The 19,583-nt window shown below is 41.7% G+C and overlaps 2 protein-coding genes across 5 annotated transcripts in view; one reads left to right on the top strand and one right to left on the bottom strand.

The window, feature by feature from the left end:
* RUSF1 (RUS family member 1) overlaps positions 1–9,126 on the bottom strand; it is an 18,741-nt gene extending 9,615 nt beyond the window's left edge. For both annotated transcript variants that reach the window (XM_054582608.1, XM_054582609.1), the window contains exons 1-3: positions 8,804–9,126; positions 8,497–8,611; positions 212–257 (exon numbers count right to left, since the gene is read on the bottom strand). In XM_054582608.1, coding sequence (XP_054438583.1) covers positions 212–257; positions 8,497–8,611; positions 8,804–9,103 — 461 coding nt within the window. In that variant the 5' untranslated portion in view covers positions 9,104–9,126. The remainder of the gene's footprint in view (positions 1–211; positions 258–8,496; positions 8,612–8,803) is intronic.
* On the top strand, positions 8,519–19,583 carry AHSP (alpha hemoglobin stabilizing protein). 3 transcript variants are annotated; one of them, XM_054582612.1, is made up of 4 exons: positions 8,519–8,631; positions 12,422–12,543; positions 18,926–19,004; positions 19,212–19,583. In XM_054582612.1, exons 3-4 carry the CDS (start codon positions 18,930–18,932, stop codon positions 19,413–19,415), a joined length of 279 nt encoding a protein of 92 aa, XP_054438587.1. In that variant the 5' UTR covers positions 8,519–8,631; positions 12,422–12,543; positions 18,926–18,929; the 3' UTR covers positions 19,416–19,583. The 3 variants fall into 3 exon arrangements, with proteins under 3 accessions (XP_054438587.1, XP_054438585.1, XP_054438588.1); XM_054582610.1 differs by lacking the exons at positions 8,519–8,631; positions 12,422–12,543 and adding an exon at positions 18,668–18,756; XM_054582613.1 differs by lacking the exons at positions 8,519–8,631; positions 12,422–12,543 and adding an exon at positions 18,776–18,807.

Raw genomic sequence — 19,583 nt, 5'->3', positions numbered from 1 at the left:
AATGGCTATGTGGCTTCATTGCTAGGTGACCCTGGGTGAGCCTGTACTGGGTACTCTAACTAAAGACTCCTTAGTTCTAATGATATAATTGCTAAATCCCCTCTACCTGAAAACTGGTAGGAGAGGGAAGCTGAAAATACAGCGTTGAGAGAGATATGACTACAGTCTGGGTAGAGTGGCCAGAGGTCTCTGACCTGGAAGACAGACTCACCCCTTCCACCAGGCAAAGATGATGCGGCCCAGCATGCCCGTTGAATCTGGGGGAGAGAGGCATCGGTAAGGAATGAGGAAAACCTTGGGGCCAGTGGGGCCCGGCACACCCTAGCACTGAAATGGCTGATTCGCCTTGGGTCACTGCCCATGGGAGCTCAGTCTGATACAGTAAGTTCTAGACAGACGTAGCTATATGGTGGGTCAGCAGTGCCTGGACTTGGTAGTTCCTCAACTCAGTATTCACCAAAGAGAAGTATGTACCCATGCACCCTGAGAGACACAGATCAGAAATAGTCTTTGTAGCACTGTTCATAACAGCAAAAAGAAACTGGGAAAAATGCAAATACTCATCAACAGAATGCATGAATAAATTATGGCATATCCACTCAGCGGCCTATTAGACAGCTGTGAAAAATCAATGGACTACAACTATTCACATCAACATGGATGAATCTGAATAAAACTTTACACGGAAAAAGTTAAGTCATGAAGACTATATACAGCACAGCATACATTTCATAAAGCTCTAAAATAAAACTAAACAATAGAGTGTTTAAACCACCAAAAGCAGCAGGAAATCTTGGGTGGAAAGTTCAGATATTCTGGCTCTGAGGTTGGGCACTAAGTTCACAGGTGCTAATTAGAAGACAAATAAAAAGGATTGGAAATGCAGGTTTGTGACAGAGAACTGGGGGTGTGGGCCAGAGGGAAAGGCCTCCTCAGGCTAGGGAGAGTCAGAGAAGTCTGTGGAATCAGTCAGACCTTCGTTTGCACAACAAATGCTTACACTGGCTACCTACTCTGTGCCAGGCACTGAGACGTAGCGGATATTACAGTGACCCAGAAAATTATGGTTCCAGGCTCCAAATCCAGGGTAAAAGCAAATAGCAATCAATATGAAAAACAATGATTTAGATAGACCAAGGATCAGTTAACTGTGATATGTCAGATTGGAAGCCCATTTCTGTAAATAAAGTTTTATTGGAACACAGCTGTGCCCATCCATTTATGTTAAAAAAAAAAAAAAAAAAAAGGGCAGAATAGAGTCACTTTAAAATGGAGCCAGTGCTGCCACCTCAGAGGAACTGCCTTGCACATCTCATGCCTCATATATTTGGAATGTTAAAATGGCAAAATAATCTTCGGACTGGGACTAAAGTACTCTTGTGCCCCAAAGAACTGTTTGCAAAGATAACAAGAAAGCAGGTATTATGACTACATGACTGAAAATTAAAACCATTACTTAGAACCAGCATCACTATGTTATATTACCTGCACTAACAGAAATACCTTCCTTCTATAGATGTAATTGTTCCTCTTACTCTTCTTATACCCATTGCATTTGTCTCCTAATCCAAACATTATTTGGGCTTCTTTCTGATGCTTCCTGAATAGCTACTTTTTAAAAAAACATTTTAAAATTAATCTAACAAATAATTTCTTCCACAATAGCAATTGCAGTAAAAACCCCAACAGTATTCACTAGCCAGTTGTTATGTTCTATGGTCTTCTAATTCATATATACGTAGCCATTTAAAAACTACAGAGCTACACAAATTTGGAACCAACCAATAAATTCTAAATGTGAGGAATAAAACTATGTTTTTTTTTAAAAGGTTTTATTTATTAATTTTTAGAGAGAGGAGAGTGGAGGGAGAAAGAGAGGGAGAAACATTGATCGGTTCCCTCTCGCACACCCCCAAATGGGGACCTGGCCCACAACCCAGGCATGTGCCCTGATAGGGAATCAAACTAGCAACCTTTCAGTTCGCAGGTTAGCACTCAATCCACCGAGCCACACAAGCCAGTGCAAAGTGAAGCTATATTCTACATAGCTTCATTTAAACTTTCCTTTTTTCCCTTAAATTTTTTTTTTATATTCAGGCTTCCCAGTAATTTTTCACTGAACTTTATTATACCCTAGATTTAAATATGGCCAAAGATAAAACAACTGTATTGAGATGGGCATCAACAAAATATAAGATACCTAAAGCTATTCTCTGAAAGGTAATTTATTCGCCCCAGGCAGACATGGAAAGTTAGAATCAAATTTTAGGTTCTCTGTGGCTGATTTGTCAGATACATGGGAACATCCAAGGCTCGAGGCTGAAAGGCCTAAATGCTAAAAGGTTAACTGTCACTAGTGGAATGTCCATCGGCTGAAGAAAGACCCTAGATACTCTCAGAAGTGTGTTCAACTTGCAGAAAATATGAAGTTTGAGCTGGTACAAATTAAGTTAACAAGGTTTAAGCCCTAGTCAAAGATAACAAAATGCTATTACACCTGAAAAATAATATGTAACTAACTTCCCAGCTCAAATTGTATCGACTCTTGCCATTACATGAACTTAGGTTAACAGTCCTGCAATCTTAATTAGAAAGATAGCTCATTTTAATAATTTTTCTGCAGACTAACTTCCTGTCAGCTAGAGACTGCAGTATGTTCCACCTTGAGGCTGTCACAATCATGATCATTACCAGACATGCATTCAACAAATACAGTGACAAAGAAAGTATATGGTTGGTTGTGCTAAGTGTTTGGTGGACCCAATGTTGAATTATCTCATAACTTTCCCATAAATTCCTTTACTTCCACTAACAAATTTGGACCTACCACTTCTATTCCTAAATGGAGGCTAAAGTATGTTATGACTATTGTTATACGACTATTTTTTGACATTACGGTCCTATTTCTGCTAAATTACTCTTATAGTCTTTTTAGAACTCTGAAAAGATATTAAATTCACGGAATAAAATTTTTTCAGTTTTGTCCCTCAAGTATAACAAAATTCTGATATATGTAAGGCAAGTGAAATTAGACAAGTGATCTCCATTCAAATATTGTAAAGTTCAACTAAACTTTCTTTAGTTAGAAGAGTTTCAATTACTCTAAAAATGGTAAATGATCTGTTATTTATGTGTGAATCTAAACTGTATTCCTTATGAAATTATCTATGAGTCAAAACAAAAATTTAACAAGATGATTGTTAAATATAATGTTAACAGGCATCCTGGGCAATAAATTCAAAGCTTTTATTTAACTTATACCTGCTTAGTTTTTTATTAAATATAAAGGCCCCGTTAATCAACTCATTAGATTGATCAAGTCAAGACACCTGAACTATAACAGGACTTAAAAAGCAATTGGTTTTTTAGTAGTTCTCTGGGAATCACACATGCTCACATGCATGCTCCCACGCATACACACAAATAAATTGGTAAATTACTCTGTATATAGGATTCCCCACAATAATCTTGTATAATGCACTGTTCAGAATCTGCAGTATTTTGAAACCTATAGGAAGTGGACATGACCAAATTAAAGATGTCTGATAAACTCTACGTATAAAGTTTTTGAAAACTGCTGTATTCCCAAAAAGATCAATTCTAAACTATAAAGGAGAATTTATATAAAATCACAACAGATTTAAAAGATATCTTTTTAAAAAAATCAAGTTCTAACTCATTTTGCTAATTTTTTTTTTAAGGCTTCTTTTAGAGAAGGGAAAGAGGGAGAGAAACATCAATGTGTGGTTGCCTCTCACATGCCCTCTTCTGGGGACCTGGCCCACAACCCAGGCACGTGCCCTGACTGGGAATCGAACCAGCAACCGTTTGAGTTGCAGGGCAGCACTCAATCCACTGAGCCACACCAGCCAGTCATTTTGCTACTTTTTCAAATGTGACTAAGGAAAAAGAGATACAAATGGTAATGTTTACATTTTTTTAAAAAACTATTAACTGATTGGATTTGGGGTAGAAAAAATAACTATAGAGTATTACTAAACTCCACAAATGTGCAGAATTCCAAAATGTGCCGGCATTGAAAAACTGCCTTGCACTGAGATTTTCCAAGAGGTACAACAAGCCTGCCAGGAAAACATTCGGTCTATATTAACAGCTTGCTGTCTTCAGTATAGGTCTTCTTCATGTCCGTCACACTGCTCTTGCAAATATCCCTTAATAAAAAGGGTTTTCAGGGCACAGGTACCTCATTCAAAATTATCCCAAATGAACCTGTTGACATATACTGGTTCTCAATCATGTTGCCCAAAGAGAAAACCATCCTACATACGCAGACCCTATTTTTTTGGGCCCCAATGCCAGGTGCTAGGAGCTTGCCTGCCAAAGAAAGCAAAAGGATCCTTGCCAGCAATTATTAAGCCAATTAATACTGGTTTGAAGACTGACAGGAAAGATGCTATATGTCAATATATTTCTTGAGGGAGGTAATTCTCTCCTTCAGTGCAGACATCTGGGTACCACTGGCTAATAACCTGCATGCACTCCTCAGACACCTGCCTATAGCCTCAGGAAACACAAATCTAGAACTTGGGCAGTAGCTCCGCGGCTCACTGCATCTTTAATCTCTTACTAGGCATACTGCTCAGGTTGGCCTCTGGACCAACACCAATGCCAATGCCCCACCAGGAGCAATACAGCAAAAGCCTTGTCTTATTCGAGCCAGCCATGTCAGCCGCACTCAGAGAAAGATTACAGCCACAGTAGGACTGGTGAGTTGCTCCCTACCCCGCAAGTGCAATCTGCCAAGGGTCAAGGTCGGGGAGGGAGGCAGGAATCCCAAATAGTTATTCTTATTGATCTCAAATAAATGCTTGTTGCCTCTCACTTTGAAAAGCATTTTATTTTTAGGTTAGCAACAGATTGTCCATGGGTGTTTTGGGGACACAATGGTAGTATCAGCTTGCTGTGACAGAAACTATACAGCCTGCGAAGTGTAAAATATTTACCATCTGGTCTTTTACAGAAAGTCTGCCTACCCCTGATTTAGATTATACCTGATATTGAAAGTAACAATCATTAAGTTCAGGAGGGGGATCACAAAAGGCTGTTTGAAAACCAAACAAATAAAAAGGCCTCAAACAGTGGGCACTGGAAAGGACAGCTACAGAAGGCAGAGGACTCCCAACTTTGTTCAAGCTTCAGGGCATGGACCGTTAAGTGGGAGATGCAAGAAGGAGAGCTAGGTTGTGGAAAGGAGGGTTGGGAGCTTCTCACAACACAGAAAGGTGATGATGTACACCAGTCTTCCCCGTTCTCCACTGGAACCAGATGTACTCATCCTTTGTCACAGCCTCCATCCGCAGGCATGGGGGCCTTCTAACTAGACATCTTTTACCCAGTACTGGACTTGAGGGAGACTGCTAAACACTCTGGTAGACACCTGAAATATATGTGCCTTTTAATCTTCACAACAGCCCTGACTTTGAGAAGAATCATTCCCTTTCATAGACAAAGGTCGAAGATAGGTAAACAAAATGGAACCTTTTACCAAAAATCTGGATTCCCAGTTTTTCTTAAAGAACCTAAAGACATGGCAACACTGGATCTGCCTTCCCTTACTGCCATAATGGGCTGGGGCTGGGCAGTGGCTGTTTCATTCAGAGGCACACGTACAACACATTTCCCATCCAGCCTGCTGTGCGTCTCCGTTTTTGTGTCCTGTATGTCCCTGGAAGTAATACCCATCAGGCTGGCTGTAGTACAGGAATCCTCCCTTCATCACTCACCCTACCCTCTTCTCTTCAAGTACATTTTATTCTACACAAAATTTTCACTGCTCCATTTAAGATTCTTGTATTGGATCAACTTAGTGGCTCTGAACTTGCCAAGATTACTTTTACTGGTTGAGAGACAGCTCACTGGCCAGACTCTTATTTTTTCTTCTTTTGACTGCGTACTCATAACCTCTCAGGTGCATGTCCTGCACCCAAGGGTCACTTAACAGAAAGAGGGACTACTCTATCCTTCATTACAGGAAGTCTGCAAGGCCCCTGTCTGAATCTGGAGGTTGGCACTAGAATGCAATAATGACACGTATCCTCCCTATTATCTAAAATTCAACGTTGTGCCCTAGCTGGTGTGGCTCAGTGGACTGAGTGCCAGCCTGTAAACCAAAGGGTCATCGGTTCAATTCCCAGGGCAGGGCACATGTCTGGGTTGCAGGCCAGGTCCCCAGCAGGGGGTACACATGATACAACCACACATTGATGTTTCTCTCCCTCTCTTTCCCTCTCTAAAAATAAATAAACTCTTTTTTTAAAAAAAACTTATTAAAAAAATAAAATTCAACATTGTCCATGAGACTAGGAAACTTAACTTCTACCCGTTTGTCTCTGCCTCATTAACAATCAGGTGAGCTGTAAGATATAGAAAATGTTGAGTTCGAGTTAGGGATAAGCTGTCCACAAATTGCACTTAGCTCCACTCTAAAATTCTACCTGGCAAAAAGAGTGTTAAAAGTGAGACACGGGAGTCAGTCAGTTTGGGTCAAAACTCTGGCCCTATGTTATCTAAGGCAAGTTACTAAATCTTTGCTGTGCCTCAGCTTGCCCCTCTGAAAAATGTATTAACAATGACAACCACCTAATATAGCTGCTGCAGAGACTAAGTTACCTAAGTGTGCAAAATGCCCGGCATATAGTAGGCTGTCAAAATATTAGCTGCTAACAGTATTACTATTGTTAGGTATGACAACTATATCATGTTCCATTAAGAGATCTGTAACTGAAAATGACCACATCGAAAAATTCCAAGGAAGTTTCTTATATAAAGCTCTACATACAAATTTCCTGTGTTTGATGGAAAGGAATTTGTAAAATTCTTTCTAATTAAGGGGGCTTTTAAAAAATATCAACAACAGGCTCTAAAGTAAATGGATACTTTTTCATATCTTAAAGTGGTCTTATTTTTTTTTTAATTAATCTGAAGACAGATATAGGCAGCATGCTGGTGATTAAGACTAGGGTGCTTAGAAATGACATGAAAACTTCAAGTACTGACACAGATTCCTACTGCACTCCAGACACTTAGCCAATAGGGAAGCAAAGGAAAAGATCCAAATAAGCAGTTTGGTGAAATGAAAATGTACTGTGAACAATACCTCCTGGGTTCAAATCCATGCCCTATAACTATGACCCTGGGCAAGTTACTGTGCCTCAGATTCCTCATCTGTAAAATGAAGGTAATGACAATATTATCCCATTGTCTGTGAAGACTGCGTAAGTACATTTAGAGATTGGCATATTGCCCTGGCTGGTATGGCTCAGTGGATTGAGTGCCAACCTGCAAATCAAAAGGCAGCCAGTTCGATTCCCAGTCAGAGCACATGCCTGCGTTCTGGGCCAGGTCCCCAGTTGGGGGCATGCAAGAGGCAACCACACATTGATGTTTCTCTCCCTCTCTTTTTCCCTCCCTTCCCCCTCTCCAAAAATAACTAAATAAAATCTTAAAAAAAAGAAAAAAGAAAAAAGACTGGCATATAATAAGCACTGTTTGTGCAAGCCACAGATTGCTAGCACTTCTCCACTGACATGCACTCTCAGAGGGCTTCTTCCCAGAGTTAACTCTCATTTGGTCGATTTGCTCAGTCTTAATGGCAAGGGTGTTACACACAAGCTTCCTGATTCTCCAAAGATCCAGGAAGGCTCATCAGAGATGTGGCCAGGATGATGCTAGGAGCAGAACAAGCCTTACTTTGGCCTATTTAAAACCTCACTAGGTACAGCAGGGAAATACAAAGAACAGCGGAGAAAGCCATGGGGCTCTGATGTGGAGCACATGGGAGTTTCCCTTTTTTTCTCTACTTCACTCTCTTAGTGGCATGGTACCGAACTGTTATCTTTTATTTTTTATTCATGGTTTTTCAAAAAGTTGTACACAGTCAATAGATGACTACTGACTACTACAGCTGTTATTTAGAACACCATTTAGTATTACAGAATCTAAAATGCCTTTCATTTTTTTCAGAACTTTCTATCTCCTACTCGGAACCAACTACAAAAAACTTTTTTCTAGTACTAGCCCATTTCCCATACCCTAGGCAGCTGGCAGTTTTATTTACTCATGCAGTCCTCTACAAAGAACCTAGGAGGCAAAGGGAGGGGCCTATTAAGTTAAGGATCTGGTCTCCAGATGACTTAGGGACACTGCAAGGCCGGTGTGCGGGACGGGGAGGAGAGTATACCAGCAGTGGGCGGCTAATAAATCACTGAATAAAGCCAATAAAAATCTTTAAAATTTACTCCAATGCATTTTTTTTTCTTTCTTTAGCAGGATACAAAGGCACTGTTGTAGGCACTAGATTTGGCTCCCGGACCTTATCAGGCATATGTCCACAATTATACCAATCAGAGCCAAGAGGCCAGAACACTGGGAGAGCGGCAAAGCAGAGGTTGGGCCACTTAACCGAAGGAAAAAGAGGAAGCCAGAGATGGCAGGGCTGAGAGTAGCGATAGGTCAGGCTCTAGGGGCCCAGCTTACCTTTCACCAGCCAGGTGGCCGTGGCAGCTGAAACAGAGGCTTCTGCATTCCCCACCCCTATGCCTAGCAAGACTGCGTGGGTGGCCAGGGAGCCCGAGAGGCTGGAAGCAAAGGCCTGGAGAAGAAAAGAAAGCGGTAAGTGGGCACAGGAGCATGGAGGTCTACGTTCTGCTATCAACGCTCTTTAGTGTGTGACCTAACAATCGTCACAGCTCCACTCTGGGCCTCAGTATCCAGTCTATAAACGGGGAGGGAGAGGTGGCCCTCACTGTTTCGCTTAGCCCCGGCTATATGCCGCCCCGCTAACCTGTACGGAATCCCATAGCTGGTAGGGCAGGTAGTCTGGGCTGACGCTATCCGGAAAGCCTTGAGGCAGGAACACAGCCAGGAGACGGGAGAGAGGTGGAAATGCCGTCCCGGGAGCTCCCCCTCCGCACCCGTCTCCTCCTCCGGGTTTCGCTGTAAAAGCGCCAGCGAACCCCCACCAGCGCCACCCCCAGGTCTCCCACTGCAGGCTCCCGTCGGGAGCGGCGCAGCATCCCCGGGCCGCCTGCGAGCCGAACTGCTCGGAGCACAGTGTAGACCCGAGACTGGCGTGCCCAGCCATTCCGCGATCGCTTCCTGTGGTCCGGCTGGACAGAAAACGTGAGCGGTACGTGTGTCCGGCTGGGCTACGGCGGCTGCAACGGGGCAATCTTCCTTCGCGAAAGGGCGGTCGGCATCTGCGGGGTCCTTAGGCAAGCATGAGAGCTAAACTATTCGGGTCTGACCTCGCCGACCCCCCGACACTTCAGGGTTGGTCCCGGCCCTTGTTCTTTCTAGCATTTTGTAACGGGCCTGCGGAGCAATGAGGACTGTCTGGCCCGCCAAGTCCTGGAGGTACCTGCATTTCTCGGACCCGCGACTTCCAGTTTTGGGCAGAAGGAAAGAGAGCGTTCCTAGGGAACCGTGGCGTTCCAGACCCGGTGTGGCCACAGAATTTTTAGCTACGTGACTCCCAAGTCACAGTCTCCGTCTGAGCCTCAGGTGCCTTCTTTGTTGTGAGGCCCATGGCTACATTTTATTCCTACTTTATCCCCGGCAACCAACACATAGTAGTAGGTGCTTAAAAAAATACTTGTAAATGAATATATGATGAAAATTTGGGCCATATGCTCCCTGAGAAGGCCATGTTAAACTTCCCTTTTTGTTTGTTTTTGTTTTTCTTCTGGGCAGCTCTGGCACTCCACTAGAAATTCTCTGCCCTTCAGCCATCCGCAGGACTGGTAGAGGGTTGTTTCTGAAAGGATCCTAAGGACATCTGAGGAGTGAGAAAATGAAGGAATTGCAGTTAATAGTGTCAGAAAACAAAAGAAATAGGCAAAAGTTCTTGCGTGTTTGTTGGGGGGTGGGGGGATCTAAGGACTGTTTCTCTTCCCATTCACCTTTCTTTCTCTTCCTCTTCCTTCCTCCTCCCTGTTTAGTGCAATGCACTGACTCCATCATAGAAATTTGCCAAAAGCGCCCTCATTTCATTTTAAAGAAATGAGAAAAAAATATCCTGATTAGCCTGGTGTGGGAGTTCAGAAAGAGTCGACCAAAGATGTGCTTCTGTTGTAGGTGGATTGTTTTGAGCTAAAGGCAATTTCAGCTTCAGGGGCAAGAGAAACCTCTGCCCCTTCCTTAACCACCTGGAAGAACCTGAATTAGGGGTCTTGCCCATAATTAAAAGATATCAGCAATAATCTTTTTGACCTACCTGTATGGCAGGGAAAACTTACTTAATAAACATTTGTTCTTCTTATCCTGCAATGACCCTTTGAAGCCCCCAAGCCACCTTACCCATCCCTCGCTCAAAATGTCATATATCCTGGAAACTGCTTTCCTATTTCTGAACCTCACTTGTATGTAGGGGTCTCTGAACCTCTCATGTATGTTGGGTTTCCATATAATTTATGTATTAAATTTGGTTATTTTCTCTTGCTAATCTGTCTCATATCTATTTGATGATTAGACCAGCCAGAAGAACGTTGAGGGTACAGGAAAGTTTGTTCCTCCCTCATACTGGCATTCTTGGACACCCACCCCCTCCCAGTTTGATTCTCTGCTTAAAACTTCTGATTCTCCCAAACTATCACCTTCCTCTGGGACCTCAGCCTAGAATGTCCTTCTACTCCACTCATCTTATCTCAGAGAGACTATGTAACGTCTCTCTGAGGCTGAGATAGACCCAGGGGACTTCATTTTTCTTTTTTAAAATTTGAGATGCTTGTTGGAGTGAAAAATTGAAGGGTTAAAAATGTGAATATTTTAAATGTTAGCCTTGGTGAGTGTATGGAATTCTGAGGCCAACCTCTGAATGAATCCCATGAGTGGCCTCAGTTTGAATCCAGAGCCTGTCACTTAGTATCTATGACATCTTGGGTGAGTTTCTTACCTCTCTGTCCTTCAGTTTCTTCATCAGTAAAATGGGAATAATATTAGTACCTACTATGTAAGAACATCCAAACCTGTAGAGAATTTTTATAAGAATATATCTGAGCCATACAGAGGATACTCATAGAAGCAAGATCTTGAAAGACTGAGAAAAATCTTTCTCAGAATGGCAGTTTGTGGCTTCTTTTATACATTCAGAATGAAGGAGGGAACATAGGGTACATGCTTTCCTTGGGGTATGCCCACTCAAATCTTTAAAAAAAAAAGATTTTATTTATTTGTTTTTTAGAGAGATGGGAAGGGAGGGACAAAGAGAGGGAGAGAAACATTGATATATGAGTGGTTGTGTTACAGGAGAAACTCCCAGAAACTTGCTTCTTTCCAATGCAGTAAAGAATTACAGATCAATGGTCCTACTGGTGTGCAAGCAAAGTTTATTAGTGCTAAGTTCTAATATGAAGGCAAAAGCAAGGGTGGCAAAAGCATGGTGGCCAGAGGCCAGGTGGCTAGGGAGCTGGTGGCCAGAAGCCAGGTGGCCAGCGGCCCCCCATGTGGCAAAAAGAGCCAAGAGTGGCAAAAGAGTGAGTACTTTATTCTGAGGACTTATGTAGTTGGTAGGGTGGGGGTGAAGAAGTTACATATTGGTTGATGGGTAGAGGTGGTGCCAGCTTTCCCTGGGAGATGTGACTACCCAAACATAGGTATAGGGGTCTGTTAGCCCAAATTCTTATCTTGCTCCAGACTCTATTTGTTCATTTTGTATATGTGACAGGAGACAGGCAGTTAATCAAAGTTGTTTTATGAGCTTTTCTTTGGGCACTGTAGTCCCTCTCTCCTTCTCCCTTCCAGGCCTTAGGATGAATATACAGTCGTTTTCCTTTTCCCATTAGTGGAGATGATATACACAGACTTTCTAGGGCTCCCCGGCTGTACTATCATAGTTTACTTGTGTTGTTCAGAATGCCTGGCAGCCTTATCAGACCAGGCTCAGTATTATTGGGTCACCAGGTGAGCCTTTGCTTTTAGCCTTCTAGTTCTGGTTAGATTGCAATGGTGAGGGCCCTGCCTTTATTTCCCCTCTGGTTTCTCATTCTACCATAACATTTGCCTCTCATGCCCCCAACCTGGGACCTGGCCCAACCCAGGCTTGTGCCCTGACTGGGAATGGAACCGGTGACCCTTTGGTTCACAGGCTGTGACTCAAGCCACTGAGCCACACCAGCCTGGCCTCAATTCTTTTTTTTCAAGTAAATTTTCCTCTAAATTCTAAGGGACCCCATGACACTTGTAACAAGGGGAGCAGCACGCAGTGGCATCTGCTCATTCCAGGCTAACCCCCTGAAGCTGTCTCCAAGGTCTTCTTTTCTCTGACTCTCCAGTGAGCTGGCAGCAGCCACACCTTGGCTTCACTTCTTTCCCACAACATATCTAAAGAACCAAAGCAACTCCATCTAAGCTCTCTCCTGTTGCTTCTTCTGTCCTAAGTCCTTCCTTATTTTACTATCCTCAGCTCAAATAAACATACTCTCAAGATTAAAAGAAAAAAAAGAAGAAGGAACATAGGAAAACTACATGAAGTTGGGAGAAAGCAAGGCGGGAGTTGGAGTACAGGATAAAAGAATCATTTCAAAGGTATGTTAACCTAGAGGTACAGAAAAAATGGGCAGAGCTCACTTAAGGAAAAGATAAACCAGTTAAAATGCCTAAAGTGTGACCATCCACCATGACCTGCCCAGTTATGGAATTTATGGTCAGATCACCGTGTGAGGTTACTTTTAGTAGAACTCCTTTTCATCCATGTGAGTGGGAAGTTCTTAAACTATGTTTGGCACATAGTACATGCTATTGTGGACAAAAAAAAAAAAAAAGGTTCTGTAATAATATTGACAAGTCCAGTGGCAGAAAATAACCTCATAAGGTCATCCAGCACTTCAAACGTGCATTAACCTAGATGCCCAATAAAAATAGGCAGGGCTTGCTTAAATTTTCACTAAAGAACTTCTAGGCCTGGGGTGCAACTATCCACTATGATCTGCCCAGTTAGGAATTCATGATTTATTAGAGCACCCATTTTCCACCTGCAACGTACTACTAGGACATTCTAAGTAAGGATAAGGTAAGACATCTTATAAGATAAGGGCTTCAAAAGATTAGTGAAGGGTGATCATAAGGACAGGTGTTTAGTAATTAGAAGTTTTCCCTGTCCTAGAGATAGGTTGAAAATGTTATCTCTGATAATCTCATTATGGCAGGACCCCTATTAGCTAGTTAAATTGGGGCCGAAGTTCCTCTTGAGCCCACAGTGTTTTGGTTGCCTCTAGATTAAAACAAGCTGTATACCAGAGACACACTTTGGGGTGACTTGTTCTGAACCTCAACGTGGTCAACACCCATTACAGTCCACTCTTCACACCGCTTAAAATTCCCCTGCTTAAAACCTTAAAGTGGCTGCCTACTACTTTTATGGAAGAAGTTTCAACATTTTCCTCCAAATCCTTCAATGGTTTTTCTTTTTTTAAATTGAATTTATTGGAGTGATATTAGTTAATAACATTATATGAGTTTCAAGTATACAATTCTATAATACATCATCTCTCCCCAAAGGCTAGTCTCCTGTTACCATATACTTGGCCCTTCTTCCTCTTAATCCTCCCTGTGTCCCTCTTCCCCTCTGGTAACCACCATACTGTTATCGCTGTCTATGAGTTAGTTTATTGTGTTTGTTCTTTAATTATTTGCTGATTTATATCCCACATGAGTGAAATTGTCACCAAACAGCACCTGGGGTCCCGCTGCCTGCCGCCACCCTCTAGGCAAAATTCCAGAGACAAACGTTTGGTGATAAAGGAAAGAATTATTTTTTCAAAAGCTTCACAATTATGGAATAAGAGCTTTCCACTTGCATTAGTCTCATAAGCCTATTAATTAAGGCTAAACTCTCTTTAGTTACATTTTTAATCACTTAAGCATATCAATTAAGGCTAAAGTCTTTAACACCTGAGCTCTCTTATCATTCCCGGTTAGTTTTAATTATCTCATTTGTATAGGGTTAGTTTACAAATAAAACATTAAGATATAAAAGCTACACAATTTTGGAAAAATGGCAGACTTTTGCCTCAGAGCCCATCCCCTCTAGAGCAGCCAAAGAAGAATAACCCTACCACCTTCTGCCAGGCCAGCCTGATCCTAAGATGCGCCAGGAGTTCCTTCCCATTCAAAATACCATTTGTTGGGAAACGTGGGAAGCTGCAGGATGATCATCCAGGCCTCCTCGAAGAAGAAAGAGCCAGCAAGCAAGCTCAAGTGCCAGAGCCAGCCAGTCCAGGAGCCCTAGAGCCCTTATTTTATTTCAAATATTTTAGCCCACACTTCCATGCACTCTGGAGGCATTCTGCTTCTCGGCCAATCCCGTCCTAGACTGTTTACTATTGCCTCCTCCTACAGCCCCTCCCTACTGTTCCCCAGTAATCTGATCAGACTTCTGTGTATCAAAATCATATTGTTCTTGTCCTTTTCTGTCTGACTTACTTCATTTAGCGTGATACTCTCAGGATCCACCCTTGTCACAGATGGCAGTATTTCATCCTTTCTTATAGCTGAGTAGTAGTCTACTGTTTATATTACCATATCTTTTATAATCATCCATCAAAGGACACTTCAGTTGTTTCCATGTCTTGGCTACTATGAATAATGCTGTAATGAACATAGGGAGATATATATATATTTATGAATACATGTTTTAAAATTTTGGGGGGTAGATACCCAGAAAAGGGATTGCTGATTCATAAGGTACACTAACTCTATTCTTAATTTTCTGAGGAACCTCCACACTGTTTTCTATAGTGGCTGCACCAGTTCACATTCCTGACAGCATTGTGTTAAGGTTCCTTTTTCTCTACATCTTCTCCAGCACTTGTTATTTCTTGTCTTATTGATAATAGTGTCAATGGCTTTTCTTCACACTTGAAAATAAAACAAACTTTTTTGTCATGGCCTACAAAGCTCTGTAGATGCGCCCTGCCTATCTCTCAGACTTTGTTGCTTATCATCCATCCTCTCACTCCCACAACTAGAACTTAAGCTCCAGGAGGACAGGAATGTTGTCTTTTGCATTGATATATTCCCAGGGCCTGGTACCAGTGTCTGGAACAAGGTAGGTACAAAATACTCTTTGTGGAATTAATAAATTTATTTTCTAAATAGCCTTTGTAAGGTAGGTATTATTTTGTTCATCCTTTACAGACAAAACTGAGGCTTGAATATATGAAGCCACTTTAAAGTTACAAAACTACCAGCCAAAAAATGGACAAAGGACCTGGGCAGACACTTTTCCAAGGAAGAGATACAGAGGGCCCAGAGACATTTGAAAGGATGCTTGGCATCACTAGCCATCAGAGAAATGCAGATCAAAACCACAGTGAGGTACCACCTCACACCGGTCAGAATGGCCATCATAAACAGATCGACAAACAACAGGTGCTGGCGAGGCTGTGGAGAAAAGCGAACACTAGTACACTGTTGGTGGGAATGCAGACTGGTGTAGCCATTATGGAAAGCAGTGTGGAATTTCCTCAAAAAGCTGAAAATGGAACTGCCTTTTGATCCAGTGATTCCCCTGCTGGGACTATACCCTAAGAATCCCAAAACGCCAATTCAAAAGAACCTATGCACCCCAATGTTCATAGCAGCACAATTTATAATAGCCAAGTGTTAGAAGCAACCTAAATGCCCATCAGTAGATGATTGGATCAAAAAATTATGGTACATATACACAATGGAATACTACACAACAGAAAGAAAAAAAGAACTACTACACTTCGTGACAGCATGGATGGAACTAGAGAGCATTATGCTAAGCGAAATAAGCCAGGGGGCGAAAGACAAATACCATAAGATCTGACCTATAACCGGAACCTAACTAACAATACAAAGGTGTAAGGGAAATAAGACCAGCAACACTGAAAGGAAAAGAAACCAACAGAGACAAGAGGGAAGGAGGGAGGGGTGGGCAGGGGAAAAGGAAGGGAAGGGGAAAAGTCAAGGGACATATAGCAAGGACTCATGGACAAAACCAAAGTGGGGAAGGATTGAGGGAGGGAGAGGGGGAAGGCAAAGACAAATGCATTTGAAAAAATAAATTAATTAAAATATATTACTATAAAAATAATAATAAAGTTACAAAACTAAAAATGGCAAAAGCATTCATTCATTTATTCATTCAGCAAATATTTAGTGAGCAGCTGTTGTTCCTGTGGTTACCAGAGGCAGGGTTTATACCTGAGGCTAATGATTTTAGAACTACACTATTTTTGTATTCTTTTTAAGAATTACAAAAATAATAGAAGGATACATCCATGCTGTAAAATAATTAAAATAATAATATTGAGAGATATGGTCAAATTCTCCCTTGACATTTATGTCTCCCTTGACAAAAAATGGCAGTCAATCCCGAGAAGTAAATATTGGTTACTATGTTTACATGTTCTGCACACAGAGATAGAGAGGAGAGGGAGAGAGAGAAATAAAGTTTTTAAATTTAATTCCCATTCTCATATTCCCATACTTGCAGCTGGGGATCACCTACTCTAACTATAGTTCATTTAACATTCATTGTCTTAGAGATCTTTTCATATCACCACCTATGTATCTACTCCGCTTATTTTACTTTATTATTTTTAAATTAAATTTATTTTAATTTAATTTTTAAAAAGACTTTATGTATTTATTTTTAGAGACACAGGAAGGAACAGAGGAAGAGAGGCAGAGAAACATCAGTGTGTGAGAGAAACATTGATCGGTTGCCTCTCGCATGCCCCCAACTGGGCATCTGGCCTGCAACTCAGGCATGGGCCCTGGCCCTGACCGGGAATTGAACTGGTGACCTTTCTGTTCTCAGGCCAGACCTCAATCCCCTGAGCCACACCACACACCAGCAAGGGTTTGCTTGCCTTTTTTTTTTTTTTTTTTTTTTTTTTAATAGGGGCGGGGAGGGAGAAAGAGAGGGAAAGAAACATGGATGTGAAAAACACCAATTGGTTGCTTCTTGTACACGTTCTAACTGAGGACTGAACCTACAACCCAGGCAAGTGCCCTGACCTTTTGCTTTGCAGGATGATGCTCAACTTACTACCTGCACAAGTCAGGGCTCATTTATTTTAACAAATGTATGTCATGCTGTAGTATAAATGTGCCAAAATTTCTTTAGACTCCCATACAAATGGACCTTCAGGCTGATTTTGCCTTTTCATTATTACAGACTGGCATGGTAAATTCCTTGTACAGGCCTTTTTGTGCATTGATTATGAGCATTCTTTATTTTTACTTTTTTCTTTTTTTGAATTTTTTTTTTAAATAGAGGCCAGAGCAGAATCATTGGGCTGAAAAGCATGCATATTTTAATTTGAACAAGCATTGTCAAATTATTCCTTTAAAAAGCTTTGTCAGGTTGTATTGCAATTATTTCTCCTAGTGGTAACCAATAGTTTCTACCCTAGATCAATGAAAACATATGCACACAAAAATCCGTACACAAATATTAATAGCAGCTCTATTCATATTTGCCCCAAACTATGAACAATCCAGTTGTCCATCAGTCGGAGAATGATAAACAAGTGTGTCCACGTGATGCACACCCAGCGGGGAAAAGGAACACTTACTGCTGCTGACAACAACTTGGATAAATCTTAAAGGTGTTATTCTGCGTGAAAGAAGCCAGTCTTAAAGGTTACATGCTATATGATTCCATTATAGGATATCCTCCAAAACACTGAACTGTTGTGATAGAGAACAAATCAATGCTTGGTAGGGTTTAGTGATGGGACTGGAGGTGACTGCAAAGGGGTAGCGGGAAAGAGTTTTTTGGGGCAATGGAAATGTTCTGTATCTTGATTGTGGTAGTAGTTACATGAATATATGTATTAAAATTCATAAATTACACACCAAAAAGAGGTCAATTTTGCTGTATGGCAATTAAGAAAATGTTATAAACAAAAATAAAACAATATCTATGAGTGTATAGGTTGTGTGAACTATGAATGTTGTTTTTTGAATGCAGAAAGATATGATGAAATACACACATTGTTAATGCTAGTTACTTTGTAGAGGGAGGGAGTAAAAATAATCACCTTTTTCAGGATACATTTTTTGTAATGTCTCATCTCAATTAGTCTGTGGTGTCTTGAAATTTGAAAAACATCTACTAAAAATGGAAAACAGGAACATATTTAAAAAGAAGAAAAAAAGTGTTTCTACTTTGTTGAGTACCTACTGATATGTTAGAGAACAAGACAGCTATGTCTCCATTCTTGTGGAACACAGCTTGATAAAGTTCAGTCCCCATATCTTACAGATGGCTCACTTGCAAATTGTGAAATTACTAGTAGCTGCCTAATAGGATTTTTTTGGTAAGAATAAATACCTTAACAGATGCTTGAAACAGTGCATGACACCAATGGTAAAAATAATGTAAGCTGCTATTAATATATCACCTATGAATTGGGAGAGTAGTTGCCATCCCATTGTTGGGGTCAGTTGATCTTAGTTTTGTTAGCATTTGGGACCTGGATACTGTGGTGTGGGGCAAAGGGCAAGGATCTGGCCCTGGTTTGGTTTGCTGGGCCTTTCCACTCATCTGTTCTCATGGCCTTGTTATCTTTCTAACTTCAGGGAAGCCTCTCCCTCCTTCCCCTCCCCTTGTTGACCTATCATTCCTCCTCAGGGCCTAGGTGCAGGGCGTTTTCCTTTTAGGCTCACACTTGGCTCCTTGCTTACATCTAGCTTGGCACAGAGGGACATACATACCCTGAAAAGTGTGGGTGAGACATAATAGCACTGCTGGACCTGAAGGTGAGCAAACCTGAGAGAAATGTGATTTCAGAGCAGGGCAGGATTTGAAAGGTACTGGAGGGGAAGTGACATTGCAGGCCACCAGGAATCTTTAAGTGCAGTGAGGGAATTGGGGGAAATATCCGGGGATGAAAGAAAAGGATACTTAAATTTTTCTTTCTCTGAACAGGCAAATGGCTCTTCTTCAGGCTAATAAAGATCTCATTTCCACAGGAATTAAGGAATTTAATGCTTTGCTGAATCAGCAGGTAAGCCCAAGTAACCTGTTTCAAAGGACAGGACTGGTGTGTTAAAAGGTGGGTGAGGGGAGAGAAGGGGGAATAATTTGGATCTGGGAGAGTTGACAGGAATAACTAGAGACAGGAAATACAAATCACAAAAAAGAGGATGGCAGAGTCTGTGGGTTATTCCTGATTCACAGTGCTAACCACGTTCTCTCCCTGCTCCTATCCCAGATCTTCACTGAACCTCCTGTCTCTGAAGAAGCCATGGTGACTATGGTAGACGACTGGGTGAACTTCTACATCAGCTATTACAGGCAGCAAGTGATGGGAGAGGAGGAAGAGCGGAACAGGGCTCTGGAGGAACTTCGGCAAGAGCTGAATACTCTGTCTGTCCCTTTCCTGGACAAATATAGGGCCTTCCTAAAGTCCTTGTGAGCACCCAAATCACCTACTGCTTTTCTCCTAGCCCCGAGACTGAAGCGTGCATCTCCAAAATACCCTTAATTCCTACCTCTGTATTCTTCAAGTCCTCAGGCTCTGCCCCTTCCTGGTGTTACTCTACCTTGACACCTCAATAAAGACCAACACTGGTTTGGCTGGTCT

Source organism: Pteronotus mesoamericanus, unplaced genomic scaffold, assembly GCF_021234165.1.
Source record: "Pteronotus mesoamericanus isolate MK-2021 breed Mesoamerican mustached bat unplaced genomic scaffold, CSHL_Meso_final contig_72, whole genome shotgun sequence".
NCBI lineage: Eukaryota > Metazoa > Chordata > Mammalia > Chiroptera > Mormoopidae > Pteronotus > Pteronotus mesoamericanus.
This window is presented reverse-complemented; position numbering and strand designations above follow the sequence as displayed.

What these genes read in the sequence shown, in the direction of transcription:
- AHSP (XM_054582612.1), top strand. Translation starts at nt 18,930, where the DNA reads ATGGCTCTTCTTCAGGCTAATAAAGATCTCATTTCCACAGGAATTAAG. An exon ending in ATGCTTTGCTGAATCAGCAG is followed by an intron (nt 19,005 to 19,211) that starts GTAAGCCCAAGT and finishes CTCCTATCCCAG; the next exon opens with ATCTTCACTGAACCTCCTGT.